The 17,685-nt window shown below is 44.2% G+C and overlaps 3 protein-coding genes and 1 non-coding gene across 6 annotated transcripts; 3 read left to right on the forward strand and 1 right to left on the reverse strand.

Moving 5' to 3' along the window:
* The first annotated feature begins 814 nt into the window (after positions 1-814).
* LOC125544894 (factor of DNA methylation 1-like) lies at positions 815-4,180 on the forward strand. 3 transcript variants are annotated; one of them, XM_048708680.1, is made up of 8 exons: positions 815-1,010; positions 1,206-1,393; positions 1,702-1,856; positions 2,342-2,524; positions 2,643-2,858; positions 2,950-3,209; positions 3,563-3,614; positions 3,866-4,180. In XM_048708680.1, the coding sequence occupies exons 2-7, from the start codon at positions 1,219-1,221 to the stop codon at positions 3,591-3,593; spliced, it is 1,020 nt and encodes a 339-aa protein (XP_048564637.1). In that variant the 5' UTR covers positions 815-1,010; positions 1,206-1,218; the 3' UTR covers positions 3,594-3,614; positions 3,866-4,180. The 3 variants fall into 3 exon arrangements, with proteins under 3 accessions (XP_048564637.1, XP_048564638.1, XP_048564636.1); XM_048708681.1 differs by having other exon boundaries at positions 816-1,010; positions 2,345-2,524; XM_048708679.1 differs by having other exon boundaries at positions 817-1,010; positions 2,339-2,524.
* Positions 4,181-7,795: 3,615 nt separating this feature from the next.
* Positions 7,796-13,036, forward strand: LOC125544896 (TLC domain-containing protein 4-like). Its single transcript, XM_048708684.1, has 9 exons — positions 7,796-7,974; positions 9,271-9,434; positions 10,879-10,967; positions 11,057-11,192; positions 11,283-11,357; positions 11,485-11,606; positions 11,700-11,775; positions 12,406-12,465; positions 12,555-13,036. The coding sequence occupies exons 2-9, from the start codon at positions 9,297-9,299 to the stop codon at positions 12,681-12,683; spliced, it is 825 nt and encodes a 274-aa protein (XP_048564641.1). The 5' UTR covers positions 7,796-7,974; positions 9,271-9,296; the 3' UTR covers positions 12,684-13,036.
* Positions 13,037-13,298: 262 nt separating this feature from the next.
* Positions 13,299-15,552, reverse strand: LOC125544895 (uncharacterized protein At4g15545-like). Its single transcript, XM_048708683.1, has 9 exons — positions 15,102-15,552; positions 14,940-15,008; positions 14,801-14,854; positions 14,595-14,658; positions 14,402-14,488; positions 13,978-14,298; positions 13,811-13,856; positions 13,628-13,706; positions 13,299-13,534 (listed from the first exon to the last, which is right to left on the reverse strand). The coding sequence occupies exons 1-9, from the start codon at positions 15,408-15,410 to the stop codon at positions 13,442-13,444; spliced, it is 1,122 nt and encodes a 373-aa protein (XP_048564640.1). The 5' UTR covers positions 15,411-15,552; the 3' UTR covers positions 13,299-13,441.
* Positions 15,553-16,292: 740 nt separating this feature from the next.
* On the forward strand, positions 16,293-16,364 carry TRNAD-GUC. The gene has a single exon. It is a non-coding gene; the product is annotated as a tRNA-Asp (tRNA).
* The last annotated feature ends 1,321 nt before the right edge of the window (positions 16,365-17,685 follow it).

The raw sequence follows: 17,685 nt of genomic DNA on the forward strand, positions 1-17,685 counted from the left end.
AACAGCCCTAAAGTACCCAAACACGAGGGCTAGTTTGAGATAGTTACATCTAACCCACCTCTTTGAGTAGAGTTAGTTTAGGGTTAGTCATGAGCTAGAAACTAACTCTAACCTCTAGCTAAGTTAGAGTATCCAAACGGGGTCGTTGCACTGTAGCCATTAGAACCATGGATTTTCTTCTTTATTGCATGAAATCACTCGTATGCTACCAACACTTTATCTGTGATAAGGCAGGCACAAAAGCACTATGTGTTAGAGAAATCACCCCAAGAAGATTTTTTAAGCCTATTTGCTATCATCCTAGAGATAATCTTATACACCGCATTGCAAAGATCTATGTGTGGTCAGACACCAACCAAACACATCATCGCCAGGCTGAATTTTTTCTCATCTCATGTCCACACGAGGCGGCAGCGGACTACCAGTATGAGGCCGAGGACTCGGATCCAATCACACCCTACATCTCATGCTACACACTTGAGTTATCCCCGATGAATGCTGAGAACATGTCGAAGTTGTGAGTTGTGGCTACTGAAAGTTTCTTGTTCTTTCTGTTTGAATAGTACTCTTCTCGTCTAATAATATAAGATCGTTTTTGACATTAGCGTTGCTCTTGTGCTGCACAGGTGTACAACATTGAAAGCGTTGTGAATATGGGTGGTGACGTTCGTAGTGCTCCTTTGTTGGGTGTGGTAAAAACAACATCCGAGGCTGCCAGTTGTTTCTCTGACTGACATGTGGGTCCCCAACGACTACGAGCGCCACTTCCGGGAAGGCGAGCCGGAAGCTCACCCCACGTTTACACGCACGCGCTTCTCCCTCTTCTCCCCCTCGAGGAAAGAAACAAGAACCCAACCTCGAGCAGCGAGTACCAAACGCAGGCACAATGCAGTGAGCAATCAATCATCCTCCCTCCCTCCCGGCGCCGTAGAGGAAGCAGAATAATAAGCAGGAGCGTCCGTCCTTCCGGCGAAGCCACGCGGCCTCCACCGGGCCGGTTTCTTCTCTTGGTACGGAAGCCCTAACCTTTTCCCCCCTCCCTTGAAAAAATCGCAAGAACCTGCATTTCCCCCCTCTTTTCACTAGGAATCTTGGGGGTTCCCGCGTTTGGTCATTTGCTGAAGCGAGACAGTCGATTTCTACTCTATCCAGTGGATAAAACTCGAATTAATCTTTGCCGTGGTACTATGCCCGTGCACCTACAGACTATCGGCGCTCATGGCAGAGACCGGAGATGCAAGCAGCGACTGGCTTGCGCGCCTCTCTGGACTCGGTTCATATGTTTGCTCCAAGATGAACTACCACGAGTACTGCAGCCATGAATACAACGGCATCCACAGCGCGCTTCACAGAGTCCTCGAAGAAAAGGAGAAGGTGGAGCAAGAACACAAGGGTAACCGCTGCTCTGTTTGCTTAGGATCCTCATATATTGTTTGCCCTGTAACACCATTTCTCTGAAGGCAAAGTTTTAATCCTAGCCATCAAATCGAACAGCCAACGTTGCTCCAATGATGTTTATTCCAATCAGTTATCTGCTATCTGAAGCCCCCAAATAGTTACCAGTCAATCCTACCAATCTGTAATTACTCGCATGTTTAGAAATCTCCTGTCACACACGCTAACAAAACTGTGCATTGCACTTGCACTAGTGATAAGAAAACCGTGGCATCATTCGTACCATTTTGATAAAATCATGGACAGCAAGGCTTCAACTCGTCGCTGCAAAGGAGGAGCTCGTTAAAAGGAATGAAGAGCAGGAAGCAGAGATTCAGTCTCTAAAGAGAAAGCTCCAAGCAAGTGAGGCAAGGCATACGCCGGCACAGGGGAGTGGTCGTGAACATAACCAGTCTGGAAGGGTAAGTAAATACTTATCTGTGAATGTGATAATTCTAAGTCAATGTGTTCAGTGATCTGATTTGTTATCATACTAGGGATAGTGTGTTACTGGTCTTTACTGCTTCGGAAGAATGTGATGCCATGAATGCTTATAGATTTCGGATGCAGAGGCCGGGGGAAATCCTCCTTTTCCAAAAAAAAAAGAATGGTTATAGATCCTTTGCAAGATAGTTCTGCTCATCTGATTACAGCAACTATTTTGCAAAGCAATTATTCTGCACATTTTGAGTTGCACTTTTATGCCTTGTTGGCTCCCTCGTGTCTATGCTCTTTTAGAAGTGTTCTTCATTTTACTGATTGCGACTATCATCTTGTTGGATATTTATGTGAAGTACTGTAAAAATGAGTGCATTTTGGGTCACTCATTGCTAGACTAGTATAGTGAGTGGCCATTCTCTTGCTTTTCCTATTCTGCCATACTTACCCCGCTACATTGCTATAGAAGCAGGTGCAAAGAACGTCAGTGCAGAAAAGAAAACGGCAATCTGAGGGACAAGCTGGTGAAGATGCTGAGGATCATCAGGCTGCGGAAATTCTGTGTGCTATGAACAATCTTGAACAAGGTTTGAGTGCGGAGCTTCGCGATGTTAGAGAAGAGACTTCAAATATCAACGCTGAGCTCATCAAGGTTCAGTCATATCCATAATCATTTTCACCCTTTAATCAACATTAGATGCTACATGCATTCCTGTCACACCATGCGAAAGTTTATAAAATTAAAATTGACATCATAAGTTGATGTCCAGGGATTTCTTGATATGGGTGGTGTTGGTAGACAGAATATCGCAGTAAAGTACATGGGGCAGTTGAGTGAGAGGCCATTCCTACTGGCATGCCTTCAGAAGTTTCTCCGCAAAGAAGCCGAGGCAGAAGCTTCTCGGCTGTGCAAATTTTGGCAGGAGCAGCTCATGAACCCAGAGTGGTATCCCTTCAAGACTGACACGGTTGGAGGCATTTCTGAGGTACGCTGAGTTCCTGTACAGACTATAGCTTATGGTACGTCGATTCTCGTAGGTGACAAGTTATGTGCTACACTGCTACGTGTGTGATTAGGGGACCATTAATGACGATGACATTAAGCTACAAGAGCTGCGGGCTACATGGGGGGAAGAGTCTTACAAGGCTTTGGTGAAGGCTTTGGTGAATAGTTTCTTGGAGTTAAAGGAATGTGGCAAGCTGAGTGACAGAACCATTGTAGCCCAGCTTTGGAATTTCGAAGAGGACAGGAAGGCCACTCTCAGTGAGAGTGTTGAGTACGTGTGCAACAAAGTGAAGAGCCTCAGCAATGAGAATGTCAGGACCTCGACTCGCGGGTATGTATGATTGTATAAGATTCAGTTTGTTAAGTGCGCCTTTTGCTAGAATCATACAGGCATACAGCGCCACCGGTCCTGATTCGATTGGAGCATTAAAATCGTAGTTGTAGGTTTCTGTATCTATATAATCAGCTAAATGAAACAAACATCCTACTGATCCAGTATATTCAATGGCCTTTTTAAAGGCATGGTAGTGGTACAGAGACTTTATTATATGGCCAAGGAAACACATACTTTCTTGGGTGTATATACCGGGAAATGGGACTTGATGATGCATGCAAACTTGGTTATAACTAATACTAATGTGAATTCACACAAAAAATCATTGGAACTTGTTTCTGTATGTGCAGGAAAAGGGGCCGTTGTGTTGGACGAGCATGAAGACACTAACGAAAAGAATAGGTGCTCTACTTTGAACTTTTAAAGACGCTATTATGAGTCATTGTACCTTTTAAGAAAGTATTTTCTGTATAAAAAATGATCTTAAGCTGAGTCCAGAAAGAACATTTCAACTGAAATTTTGGTGTCCATCTCATGGTAACCTCAGTAGCAATGCAGGCACAAGTGCCTTAGTTGATGCTGTCGTATCTTGCCGATAGATTGTCCCTGTCCAATGAATTATCACCATGCCAATTTTATTTTAAATTGTGCAGGGAACTTACTCAGGCCGGCGGTATCTGGATACAAAACGTAGAAACACTAACTCATGGTGAAGAAACTGAAGACTAAAGAACCTGACCTTAGCAAGGAAGGAAACCCCCAAAGACCATATAGCAGAGCTATGGTTTCGATGTTTTCTTCTATCCGTTTCAAACTATCTAGAATGACCTTGTTCCTTGTGGTACTCGGCATGTTTTGAATCTCATCTCAGCTTCAGTATTGTGTTAAGCTCGAACTAACTATGGATTTTCACATGAACGGCTGAATGTCGGTTGCATAATAGATTTCATCTGCCTTTCATCAGTAAACCTGAATAGCATAATAGTACTCCCTCCGATCCAAAATAAGTGTCTCAGCTTTGAACTAAGGTTAGTTCAATCCTAGTTCAAAGCTGCAACACTTATTTTGGATCGGAGGGAGTACGATATATCATTGGACGACTATTGGTTGCGAACACGTGCTGTTTTCCAGGGAAAACGTCAGGGTAGTTGCATGTTGCAGAAGTTGTGGTGTTTTCCTTTTCGTGGTAGTTTTGCCTGTCCCTGTCGTGTTTTTTTAGATGAACACGGAGCAGATCGTCGTGTTTGTCAAAGTGGTTGCTGGAGTTTATTGCACAGATGCTATAAAAATGTTGCACCCCGAACTTCTGGGTATTCGACTCAGATGGGAAATATCGACCCAACTAAGCAGTGGCCGCATTTTTTCTCACGAACAGCCCTGGTGATTGCCTTGCCCCCTGTCCTTCTAGTGCACATTTCCTGAAAACGACTAGCGATTGAAAATGACAGAGAGCTGATAGCATCCAATTCTTACAGGAGAGGTGTAGTTGCACAAGTCAGAACTCCAATTAGATACCACGACAGAGAGGAAAGCGAGGCACATCTTCTCGAATCTCCAATGCTTTAGCTTGAAGCGAAGATCCTAACCAGGGAAGTTTACTGACGGAAGCCTACTGACTTATGTGTCCCCATAAAAAAAAAGACCCGAATAACGCGCCAACAGCAGCTCAGGGAGGTTATCCGAGCGAATCCGCGTTCAGCGTTTGTACCCTCAAAAAACCACTTTCACTCATGCTAAAACAGATATATTTGCCATGCTATTGTATAAAGATGTGTCGTGTTGTAAAGAAAAAATTGCCATGCTAGCAGAAAAATTGTCGGGATTTATTTTCAGGGAATTGCAACAATGCAACATGGAGAATTGTCAGTCTAAAATTTCAACTTGTTCCGATATGCCATGCTGGCAGAAGGAAATTTTCATCCTACATCTAAGAAAAACTGGTGGAGATTTTCATGCTCTAAAAACAGAATTTATCATCTCGAATGTGTTCGCTAAAATCGTCATCTTGAGCGAACCCTTTAGTGTCGCCAGCTTGTAGTTTACTCAGAAGGATGCATGTGAGCGAACAATGACTAACACATATCATGCTTAGTTGCTTTGATATTCGTACATGGGAAATGAACGGGCAGCATGTTCGCTCACAAAAAAGAAACCTTAGCTCACGTCTCACTTAGGAAAAAGAAAAGACTTATGTGTCCTTTCCCCATTAATCCCACCTGATTTCCACGCAGAGCCCTCCTCCCTTAAAAATGACATATCCCTCTACCCGAGCCTCTAATATATTTCTGTAGAAAATATTCTGTAGGTGTAGCACATCTCAATTTGAAGAATGGAATGATTTGCTACGACATTGTAGCCAATTCATAAATATGAATAATACTATGACGTGGCCCCCATGGTGCCATGTTGAATGAGTGCCAATACCACTAAAAAAACTTTAACCTTTAGAGGCAGCGTTAGCCACAGAGCATGCAAGTTCCAACTATTTACAAATACACTATGAAGTCTGATTCTATGATTTCCCCGTTGTGAATGAACCACTAGATAGCCCATCTCTTGTAAGGCTTGATTTTACTGACTATAGTGATTGTTGGGCTTTAATTTATTGAATAATTAAAGCCCAGCAACCACTAGTCAGTACCCGCCCCACTCCCCTCCCCCCTTCAACTTTGTTTGAGCCTTTGAATCTTTGGTAGGATGGAGTTGTGCCGTCTGATTTGGGCCATGTGTCGAGTAATTCTTTTTCTTATAATGAAATTTCTCCAGTCTGTGAGTACGTTGGTCCCGCATAGTACTGGTCCCATAGGGACACTGACAGAGAATGCCGCAGTGGCCTCTAGACCTAGGTGATTGTGGCGGGAGTGACGATTGGAGGAGATAAAATGAGGAGATGGCCATTGGGGGACCTTCAGACCTGGTCAATGGCGGTAGAAGTCAATTGTTAGGGATGTGCAGGGATAAAGTAGGCCACAGAGAGCTCGATAACTAGGCGGTGGCCGACATATAATTGACAGTACAAATGGCAGCCCGCTGTAGAAGGGAGAAAAGAGAGAGAGAGGATGACGGGTTGTGGCAGAGAGAGTTGGTGTACGAGGTGGTGATGGCATCCATCCATGGTGGGCGCCATGAAGCGATTTTGGAGAGAGGAGGGTTAATCAAGGAGTACATATGTATTTCAAGATTATACAAAGAAAGATTATACAAAGAAATTGCATATCTTGGATGTATTTTTCATCAATTCACGGGTGATGGTGAAATGGCCAGGAGTATGCAACTTACAATTAAAAGGTCCTGGATTCATCTAAGCTAAAGAGGAAGGGTCATGATAATGTTGTTGAGGAGCTTAACCACCCACTGTTACAATCTGCCATACAATTCCACCCACTTATTAATGTTCCTCCTTAACATCGCAAAATCATCCCTGCACCCTCGGCCAAGTTCATTATACTGTAAGAAAAATTAGGGCAATGCTACATCCACGCAAAGTTACACATGTTTACGGGGGATTGCTCAGTTGGCGTTTTTTCATTGGAAATGAGAGGGAAGGAGGGACCCCACCCTAATTGAAATTGGGGGGGGGGGGAGGATTAGAAGGAACGTTACGTAGCTTATTCGTAACAAGTTTCGTAGGTGGAGCTAAGGATGGCAATGGGTCAGATTTGGATCGGATTGAACAATATCAAATCCATATCCATATCCATGAAGACAGTCTTTGCCCGTCCATGAAAAATTCCACGGGTGAAAAATTGTATCCATGTCCAAACCCGATGGATATTCATTGGGTCCTTCTCGAGACATATAAATAAGACATAACACAACGTTAACATAAGCTCCACTAGGCTTCATTTATGGTAAATCAATGTCCACTAACAACCTAAGATCATTTAGTATTTTTCTAACAGATGAAAATGACGGGTCATTTAATAAGGTGATAAAATAAGGGAAGGGGCGTTAGAGTATGTTACGGAGGGGATTGAATGTCAACTAATAAAAGTTACGACGAGGATTGTGTATTTACTTTTGCATGTTTTAGATAACAAAGTGTAAAATTACAGTGGGACATGTGACTATGGGGTAGGGATAGCAAATTTTAGCCCATTAAGTCATACTATCGGGTCGACTTTGGGTATACCCACGGGTACACGATTATATTCATGCCCTAGCCACGAGCAATTGGGTCGGGTTTAGGCACCGCCCATGGACACAAAAGCATATCCGAATTCTATTCATTTGGGTCGGATATCCATGCCCATGGATAAAATTGTCATCCTTAGGCGGAGCATTATTAGAAAAGTTATTATGATGCTAACTTACTGGTTTATATTATATAAAAAGACCATTTGTTTGAAAATATACAAAAAAATCATTCAATTACATCCGTCTCATTTTTTATCGCAGGTCATTTTTAGTTTCCACCGATACTATTTTTAATTAACTTTTAACGCGCCCCCTTTGCGCAAGCATCTGGTAACACTCCTTGCCCCCTCGGCTCAGTTCGAAATTATTTCTCTCCCCCTTTCCATGGCAGGGCAGGGCAGGGCATCCTAAATATAAATTGGCCATTATAATCCCGTCAGGCCATCTCCCTCTCGCCCCCGTCATTCTCCTTTTCCTTTGTGGCTTGCGCAACGGGCGAGGCGAGGCGAGGCGTGGTGCCGGAGGAGGCGAAATATAGCCACCCTCTCCATCCAACCCCCCCCGCCCCCGATTGCTTTGCACCGCCGGAACCTCGCCCCTCCCCGCCGACCGCCATAACCGCAAGGTACTAATGCCTCCTCCCGCTCCCGCTCCCGCTCTGTTCCTCCGTGCCCGCCCGCCCGCCGCTCGTCGAATTTTCCCCGCCGATCGGTCCTGCCCCGCCGCAAAAATCGTGGGGCGCGACGTGGCTCCGAGGCGCGCCTCGCTTTCGTCCCGGCTCCTGCTTCGGGTTGCCACGTTCGGGATACGGCGAGGTCTGGGGGTCGGTCGTGGCGGCGTAGGCCTGTTCGTCGGTGGGATTGATGGCTCCGATGATGGAGTTTCGGGCGTCGATCGCGTGCCTCCGCCGCCCGTGCGCAATGCGACGGCGGGAGGTTTCGCCTGTTTTTTTCGCCGTTTCCTCGGATTTTTGGTTTCGGTTATTATCGGTCGCGCGCGGCGGCGTGCCTGCCTTCCGGGACTCGGGGCTGTTTCCTTTTGATCGCTGTGGTGTTTTCTTCCGGGCGACGGCGCGTGCCATTGTCGTCCGGGCATCGATTCGGTGCCCCAATTGGTCGCAACGTGCGGATGTTTTTTTCCGAGCTGGCGGTTTGAATGACGCCTCAAAAGGTTGCCCCTCTTGCGCACCTTTTCCGACCCCCATCCCCTGTATTCATCTTGACTCCTTCGTGCGCTTTGTGCGTTGCCTTATTTAGTCAGGTTTGTGGACGTATCTTCTCCGTGTTACTCATCTTCGAGTACCATTTTCCTGCGAGTTGTGCGCGTGATTACAAGTGCCACACGCTGTTATGAGTTGTTTTGGATTCGATACATTCTCCAATATAGTACCTGAATTTTAGTGTTTAGAGGGATCGCTGTCAAGCATGCAATTAGCTGATATCGTTTTGGATTCGTAGCTGTTTATGGGGACCTCAATGACTATCTTACTTAAACTGTGGCTCTAGCAATTGTTAATAGGATCCATTCATTGGCTTCGGCACTACGTCGTTGCTTTATTCACAGCTTCCAGTCTTCCAGTATAGAGTATGGACTCAATCTTTGGTGCATGCTTCTGCTTGCTATTTTATTCCGGTGAAAGTGACACATGACAGGGATTGATTATTTATTTGGCTTCAGCTTCTTCATGTGGTCGGATTCGTGTACTTTACCATTATGCATTCAAGTGACAGTTGGGTGTTGTACTTCATGGAATGGAAGACTATTCCGAGTACTGTTTAGCAATGACCCATATCTTGGTTCTTCTTCTACGGTCAACTGGATGTCACAAAAACTATCTTTAATCTTAGCGTGGGCATTTTATAATTCTGGCTTCTCTATGGCTCAAAATGTACCTTGTTATGTGACTTGTCTCTTTCGTCAGGCTGCTGAGTCAAGATATAGGAATTGATGGATCTGTCCACAACCTCTGTTATGGCGGCTAAGGCCTACTCGTACAAAGCAGAGTCACTGGTTAAGGAATACCTTCTTGCAGATGCATATGTTTCGTACACTGCTATGCTTGGTGGGATCCTGATGTGCAAGATGGTATTATTTTGCCCCCCTCTTATTTGTTGACATTTATGATCATGTCACCAGTGAATTTAGTGATGCTCACATGATTCATGTATTTAGATGGAAGAAACAAATAGATGTTAGTTTTATTGCATTTTTGCTTAACTTCACTATGTGAAAATTATGGACTACCGAACACCATTTGTACTATATATGGCTGTTAGTATAAGCAGGTTTCTGTAAAGAACTAATGTAGGATATGCAAATTCTCAGTTTAGCCTGAGATCTAATTAGGAATATGTCGATGGCTACCCACCACATCCGATCCTAAGCCGCGGATGCATCTGAAATCGGTTGAAGTAATGTAAGGTTTAAACTCACATACAAGCTGTGATGAATTTTCAGATTAGAGTCATGCAATAGATTTAACAGTTTGTTTTGGCTTGTAACGTTTTTGTTTTTGTTTAGTATGAGCAGTTAAATTCGGATACTCAATACAAGATTTTCAAAACTAAGCATGTTACGGTTTAGCAAACAAAAATTAACCTAATCCTATCAATATATTAACCATTTTTAATCAATATTTGGCTACCATGGGAAACAGAAGTTGAATCACAATGTATATTTGTTTTTAATCTGTATTATACAGGTTGGCCTCAGTGTATTACCATATATGTTTAGTACCGCAATAATTTCCTATTATTTGCCCTTTGTGTGTGTCTGTGTATGCCAGGATCCCTTACAATACCTTGTGTACCATTTGTATCCTTTAGGCAATAGTGGTATGTATATGTAGTAAGTTATTAACTATTCTGCGAGAATGGCGTTTTGGCTTTCGGCCTCCAAGGAGGCCGATTTAAAAAAAATCAAAAAATTACGTATGTGCGACGTATGTGCGTAAATTTTTTTTGTACAAGTAAACAAGGATGTGAGACGTATGTGCGTAAAATTTCAGGATGAAATACGTTGAAAAGCGACCTGTACAAAAAAGACAAATTCATGGTCTGAGAAGATGAATAGTACCATGTTTAAAAAGCCCCAGATTTGTCTATTTTGCACAGCCCTCATTTCAACGTATTTCATCCTGAAAATTTACACACTTGTGCACTATGCCTTCATCTATCTCTGTATTGTTTTCAAAAAATTTTGAAATGTAAAAATATGAATTTTCATGATTTTTGAATTTTGCATTTGGAGGCCTCCATGGAGCTTGGCCTCCAAAAGCAATTTTCACTATTCTGCGATGTAACAAAGTAGATAGCAGCATGCAGATGATAATCATCACTTCTAGCATTGTTTTCAGAGTTTGACTTTTCAAAACCCTTTGCACTATCCACACTGCAACCTATGATTTTCTCTTGTTTTATTTTACATTTATGTTAACCCTGAAATTCTTGCATGGAACAAGTTATGATTGATCTCTATGTACCAGAACTCTAGCTACTTTCTTGGCTACAAATTTCCTTTTGGTTTGCAGATCTATGACATCACACACTTAGTCAGTTCATTCTTCTACAAGTGTTATGCTTCTCTTACAAAAGCCCAAAAGCTTGAGTGGAACAACAGGTGAAGCCATCTGTCTGCAAAATTTATGTCCAATTTCACCATGTGCTTATTGACATATCTACTCACGACCGATCTTTCACCTATTCTAGGGGCATCTCCACTGTCCATGCAATTTTCATCACATTCATGTCAGTGTACCTAGTATTCTTTTCCGACCTATACTCTGATAAGCTGGATGGACCAGTAACTTTCCGGAGTTCAAACCTCTCTAATATTACACTAGCGGTAAAGTACTATTTTGTTCCCATTCAAGAAATGACTATGTTGGCATGCATTGTCTATTTGCCTCATATCGGCTTAATTTCATTTGTCCAGGTATCTGTTGGGTACTTCATCACTGACATTGCAATGATATTTTGGGTTTATCCTTCTCTAGGTGGAATGGAGTATGTAAGTGCCCTTATGTGATATTTCTGGGTTGCATCCTTGACACACGTGTTAATATTCATTGTATTTGTTCAATTATCATTGCTGCATTTTTTGTATGTATTATTCATTACGGGTTGATCATTGCCAGGTTCTTCATCACTTCCTATCACTTGTTTCCATAGTCTATTCTGTGAATTCTGGGGAAGGCCAGTTGTATACATACATGGTTCTCATCTCTGAAGGAACCACACCTGGAATCAACCTCCGCTGGTATTTGATTTGATTCAATGAATGCACAATATTTCTGGGTCATTATTGTTATTTCATTCGATCTGATCTTTCCTGTTACCTTCTGTTATGAAGGTATCTTGATACTGCTGGACTGAAAAGATCCAAGGCCTATGTTGTGAACGGTAGCTTAATGGTTGTTGCATGGCTGGTAAGTGGAAGTTTCTACAAAGTAGTTATAGAATGCACGTTATTTTTCACGCAACTGACCACAAGTTAATTAGTCCTCACTCTTCAGTATGCCTCAACGTGTGCATACATTAATGAGCATTTCAAATTGTATACCCAGATCAAAAAAATAATTTTGTTGAATTTGCTTCAAGCTAAGGTTTGTCAACTGTTTTATACACTCTATTCCACTATTCCCTTTTAAAAATTGCAGCTAGTGGAATACCTCAAGCTTTGTAATAGATGGTTTTTTGTATTATGTTTGTGTTCTGTATAACTCACATTGGACATTTGCTAACTCGGCTTGGGGAATGGGATACAGTATTAGCAATTGGTCTTGTGATTTACAGAAACTTATCGTACAAGTTGAAATATTAATGCTATTATACCCCCAGATGTTTCTGTGCCGAGGCCATGCTGTAATTTTAGTTTAACTATGCTCTCTTCAGTAGGTTATCCCTAGGTTCTTTGGTTTTGTCTTTGGTTTTTGTTTCTTGCTAGGCCCTTGTGTGTTCCTGTTTCTGATTCCATTTTTTTCTTTTGGCTTGCTTTACTTTGGTCATGCTTTACCACAATTTTCTCTCTAACATAGTCAACCATTTGTGTAATACAGGTGGCACGGATAATTCTCTTCATCTACTTGTTCTACCACATCTACTTCCACTATGATGACGTAATTCCTACTTCTGTTCCAGCACATAACTATGTGGCAAATATCACATCGATGATTCTGACACTAAGTTTGATCTGAATTATTGACAGGTGATGCAGATGCGGACCTTCAGCCGCGTTCTGATATTTGGCGTGCCCACAATACTACTCATCATGAACACGATATGGTTTGCAAAGATCTTGAGAGGCCTTAAAAAGACGCTAACCAAGAGGGAGTGAAGAGGAGAAGAATAGCAGATGCAAGCTCATGGCGGCCCATCTACAAAAACCATCATCCTGCCTTACAGTCACATAAAACTACATATACTCCCCGAGCAAAACTAGATAGTGCGACTCGCAGCACAAGCTAAAATCCCATGTACATAATCCAGAAGTATGCTTGAGCACGGCCTCAAATTTTCCACGGATATTCTCCGTCTTGTACATATACCGGTCTGGATATTGCTTAGGAAGCTTCAAACTGCATGTGCATTGGATGCTTCTAAGCCCCCCTCGACCACTGACACTGAGATAGTCGTCGGTCATCAAAAGTGACATTTGAAAGGTTGAAATCTGGCATCTGTTTTTAGTTACGACTTACGACTCTCAGGAATGTGAAAGCTGGTATTGTTCTTGACTTCTGAATCTGAATTGTAATGTTTCATTCTCTTATCATTGCAAGGAAACCCTGCTCAATCTTGGTGTGCAGCAGCAGCTCTGTAGCTGACTGTTTGTGATCACTACCATGTGTGACCCCCTTTGATCTTTTTTCTATTCATAGGGCAAAATCGTGTCAATTACAACAAGGAGCGCAAAACACAACCTATTTGGATGGCAGAAGAGCTGCTCCAGTTCTTTGTGTGATGAAGAAATGACGATTATTTCTTTACTTTTGCGATGAACAGATGATTATTCTGCATACAAAGTGCACATAATTTTCACTTTCTGCATTGCATTCAGGTGGTATAAAATTGCCTGTGGGTGTGTGTGTGTGTGTGTTACGTGAGGCTACGGCTAAGCAGGCCCTGAAATGAGAGGAGGAGGTCCTTGTTTTCTGCGCCGAAGATCTGGTCTGCCTTTTCGAGGGTCTCCTGCACCACCACACCAATATAGTATAAGTATACCTCAAGATCTGTATCCGAAAGAAACCACAAATACAGCTGGAAACTGAAAGTGAGGGTTACCTCTTGGGATTGCCTGTGAGCGTTGAGCTCCTTGATGTTGGCGAGGAAAGCAGCAAACTGTTCGTACGACAGACGGCTCCTGCGGATGAAGAAAAAAGGAGACAAATAAATTGATGACATGTTTTCGTACCAAGAATCCAATGTTTTGCAGGCTATGGTATACCAAAAGGAAACGAGAGCTACCTCGCTTGACGGAAGAACTCCTTGCCATCTATCCTCGTCGTGCGCCCTGAAACCAAAAACAGAAGAACAACTACGTACTTAGCGGAGAGAATGAAGAGCAATCTCCAGATGAATGAGCTAGCTCCTGTGAATGCTGATGAACTCTTGTGTCGAACAAAAAGGACTACCTGAGACTGAGTGCCCACGAGGGGGCGAGTTGGCCGCAGAGGACATCTTGCTGGAGGGGAGCCACGCCGACATCGCCATGTGGCCTTCGAGCCGCGGGGAAGTGGCGGCGCCGGCGCCGCTGCTGCCGGACGACAGCTTCGGCGACACGGCCGTGGAGTACCGTCGAGGGGAAGAGGCGCGGGACGCCAGCTTCGGGGACACGGCGGTGGAGTATCTCCGGGCGGAGGCCGCGGAGGAGGACCTCTGCTTCGGCGCCGGGTCGGCGATGAGGCGCGGGGTCATGTGCGTGATGGTGAGCTTCTGCTCGAACGGCCTTGCCACTGTCAACGTGCACACAACAGAAGCATTGTTCAGAATCCTGTAGTTGTGCTGCACTGCAGATACGTATTATTGGAATGTTGTTGATCGTGACTGAGCGCATACCTTCCTGGTTCACGCTTTCGGCTTCCGAAGATCCGTCGGCTCGGGTGGTGGATGCAGGAGCAGGATTATTGCTCGCGGACGCGTCGTCTTCGGGGTGGTCGCGAGAAGAATTAGTTAACACAGATGGAGCACAATGAGCTGCTAGAGATGAACATTGTCCAAGAGGGAGAGCAGTGATCAAAAGAATATATACCTCTCCAGGAACTTGCTTTGGCGACCGATTGCTCGCAGGTCCTGATGTCCACTGTCTCCTGACTCTGCAGAGCACGAGACACGTAATGATTCATGACTAAATACTAGCAATGCATACACTGGTCTTCGGTTACAGAGGACGGCAACAGTGGCCATTGCCCGACAGAAACAGGGGACAGAGGATCGGTTTAAACTGGAGGAGCTTACTGAAGAATTGTCGTCCCCCAGTGTCTGCATCAGGTGTCTCTTGAACGTCTCCAGCTGCAAGCGGAAACCCACCAGAAAAGTTAGTGATAGTAAACGCGAGGAGAACAGCCGTGTGATCGCAGATCACAAATGGCGTCACCTTGGAGAGGTCCCTGGCCAGCTTCCTGGACGTCTGGACGAGCGAGTCCCTCTCCTTCACCAGCTTAGCCTACACGACAAGAAGAAGAAGACCAACGACAAAATCTCAGCACCAGCTAGCAACCGGCAAAACCGAGGCGGCGAGGCGGTCGAGGTCACGTACGTTGTCATCGAGGACGGCGCGGAGGCGGGCGTCGGCGTCGCGGAGGGCCTGGTCGAGCTCCTCGGCCCTGTCGGCGAGCTCGGCGGCGAGGCGGTCCTTGTCGGCCAGCTTCTGGCGGAGGCGCGCGGCCTCGTGCTCCAGGCGGGAGGCGCGCGCGGCCACGGCCACGGCGGTGATCTTGCGGGCCACCTCCAGCTGGTCGTACGGGTCCGGCGGCAGCGCGGCCACGATGGCCTCGGACAGCCCGGCGCCCTCGGCGGGAGGTTGAGGCGCCGGCGTGGCGGCGTGGGCGCTGGGGGTCTGCGTCATCGGGCGACTGGGGTTGGAATGGAGTGCCGGATCGGACGTGGTGGTGGTGGTGAGATCCGAAGCGGGGAGGAGGAGGTTATCGGGGGGCGGGAAGGAAGGAATGTGGTGCTGCTGCTAGTGGAGGTGGCGATCGAGGAGAGGGGCGCGGCCGTCAGCTTGCGTTTGAATATATGCGTCGCGCACGTCGAGTTCCGTCTTGGCTCTTGGAAAGCGCCTGCCACGTCCCATCCGGGGAAGATACGAAAAATCCCTACGAAACAGCTACGGGAACAGGGTCGGCCCTCCGTGGTCCCAGCCTGTACTCTAGTCTGTAGACATTCTTTTTGTGTTTCAATCAGAGAGATTTATTCAACCAATGAATTCCTGGCATCATTACTAACAAGCTGGTGAGCAGGAAAGAGGGTCTCGAACCAGTTCAACTTTCGGTAATCGTCAGAGTGCATGCATGTTTTGCACAAAGATGGACCGATACATTAGCTGGTCGGTTTACATGTTGAATATCAAAAAAAAAACCGAGGAAGCTAGCTCTTCAATTTCTAGTAATACTGATGCCACCACAGACAAGCTATAATGCCGAGTCTTTCAAAAATTAACAATCTCTAGACAATCTGTTTCCATGATCACACCGAAGAATCCACGTAGCTTTGTAAATATCACCCCATCTCGCAACGCCATCGTCTCACCAATGAACGGATCAAAGACCCTGTAGACATCTTCCCGGCCGTACGTTTGGCATTTCCGCTCGTAGTCGTAGTACGATCGATGAAGGCTCGGTATGCGCTGGTGCTGAACTCCACCGGCGACCGTGGCTGCTACGATGTAGTAATTGATTTCTGCGGGAATATTTATAACTAAGGAGTAATTGAAAACTTACACAATTCAGTCGTTGTAGTATAGTGGTAAGTATTCCCGCCTGTCACGCGGGTGACCCGGGTTCGATCCCCGGCAACGGCGTGAAACTATTTTTGCGCTTTATGGCGGTTTAGTTCATTTTTGTCCGCTCGGTCTTTCTTTTTTTGCCTACTCGGTCGATGTGGGCTCATTGCTCACTGGGCCATACACCGGACCCGGGTACTCCTTATATGACTTCCTCAAAACCTGAATTTGTCCTTTTGCTATATAAAAATTTCCCCTGAAAATACTACATAAAAAACCCTTAAGAAGTACAAATTTATTTCACTAATTTTATATAATCAGTTTAATTATTTGTAAAGTCTTAGTGTGCTGTAAAATATATACTTTAGAGAAAAGTTATTGTATGTGAAAAGAAATTATACTCACATACATCAAAATAATATCCGTGCATTTGAATATGATGTTCATATATTTAAAATTATTCTCGTGAAATGTCCATATAATTCAAAGAGATGTTCGTGTTTAAAAAATAATAAAGGTTAACATGTTCCAAACAAGTGGTCATGTAAAATAGTACCCCCCTCCGATCCAAAATAAGTATCGCAACTTTGAACTAAGGTCAAGGGAGTATGTTTTAAAATGTGGGGCCTAGCAAAGGAGAAATCACCACAGCGACGTATTGCAAACATCTAGTGTGACTTTTGTTCTTTGTTAGTCAGATTTTATTAAGGCAAATCATTAGCAACACAAAAGCTACGAGAAAAAAGGATTTGCCGCACACACAAAAAAGATGAGAATATGCCAAGGAGTAGGTTCACCTGCAACCTGTCTCACGGGTGGGATCTCAATATAAACAATTAATACAAGTATGATAACCCCGCAAAAAAACACAAGTATATAAATAAAATAAAATACTTTGCAAGTGATAAGCGGACAATTGTATCCAAAAAGCCAAGCAACTTATGAACAACATGTTTTATGAATGATTCGCATGAGGTTGAACGTAAAGACCAACGGCAGCCAACAAGCAAAGCGGCATATGTGCAACATGTTTTACGAAGGATTCAGGAAGGTCTTGTGGCACTCTACATGGCTTTGAATATCTGCAAATACAACCATGAAAAGAAACATATGTGTAACCACATTAACAAATTTATATATGTACATTCATAATAATGGCGGAGATGTACGCACAAGTACACAATTGCTGGCATGGTAGTCAAGCACGAACATGATAACAAACAGGGTTATCTCTGTGTCAGAAAGGTCAAACACAATGACCCGGAGTCCTCGAAATTATCCTTAGCCAGGACATTGAAGTTAAGGAAGTACGTGCTACAACTTACCTAAAAATGTGTGTTCATTAATTTCCTGCCGCATGTCTAGTCATGATGGTCTTCTCTAAAAAGATAGTGTGAAA

Source organism: Triticum urartu, chromosome 3 (assembly GCF_003073215.2).
Source record: "Triticum urartu cultivar G1812 chromosome 3, Tu2.1, whole genome shotgun sequence".
Lineage (NCBI taxonomy): Eukaryota > Viridiplantae > Streptophyta > Magnoliopsida > Poales > Poaceae > Triticum > Triticum urartu.

Excerpts from the sequence above, each read along its gene's own strand:
- LOC125544894 (XM_048708679.1), top strand. The coding sequence starts at position 1,219 with ATGGCAGAGACCGGAGATGCAAGCAGCGACTGGCTTGCGCGCCTCTCT. Across the intron at positions 1,394-1,701 it reads GGTGGAGCAAGAACACAAGG|CAAGGCTTCAACTCGTCGCT; the intron begins GTAACCGCTGCT and ends AATCATGGACAG. Across the intron at positions 3,210-3,562 it reads GTCAGGACCTCGACTCGCGG|GAAAAGGGGCCGTTGTGTTG; the intron begins GTATGTATGATT and ends CTGTATGTGCAG.
- LOC125544896 (XM_048708684.1), top strand. The coding sequence starts at position 9,297 with ATGGATCTGTCCACAACCTCTGTTATGGCGGCTAAGGCCTACTCGTAC. Across the intron at positions 10,968-11,056 it reads AAGCTTGAGTGGAACAACAG|GGGCATCTCCACTGTCCATG; the intron begins GTGAAGCCATCT and ends CACCTATTCTAG. Across the intron at positions 11,776-12,405 it reads TAATGGTTGTTGCATGGCTG|GTGGCACGGATAATTCTCTT; the intron begins GTAAGTGGAAGT and ends TGTGTAATACAG.
- LOC125544895 (XM_048708683.1), bottom strand. The coding sequence starts at position 15,410 with ATGACGCAGACCCCCAGCGCCCACGCCGCCACGCCGGCGCCTCAACCT. Across the intron at positions 14,855-14,939 it reads TGGCCAGGGACCTCTCCAAG|CTGGAGACGTTCAAGAGACA; the intron begins GTGACGCCATTT and ends TTCCGCTTGCAG. Across the intron at positions 14,659-14,800 it reads TGGGGGACGACAATTCTTCA|AGTCAGGAGACAGTGGACAT; the intron begins GTAAGCTCCTCC and ends CGTGCTCTGCAG.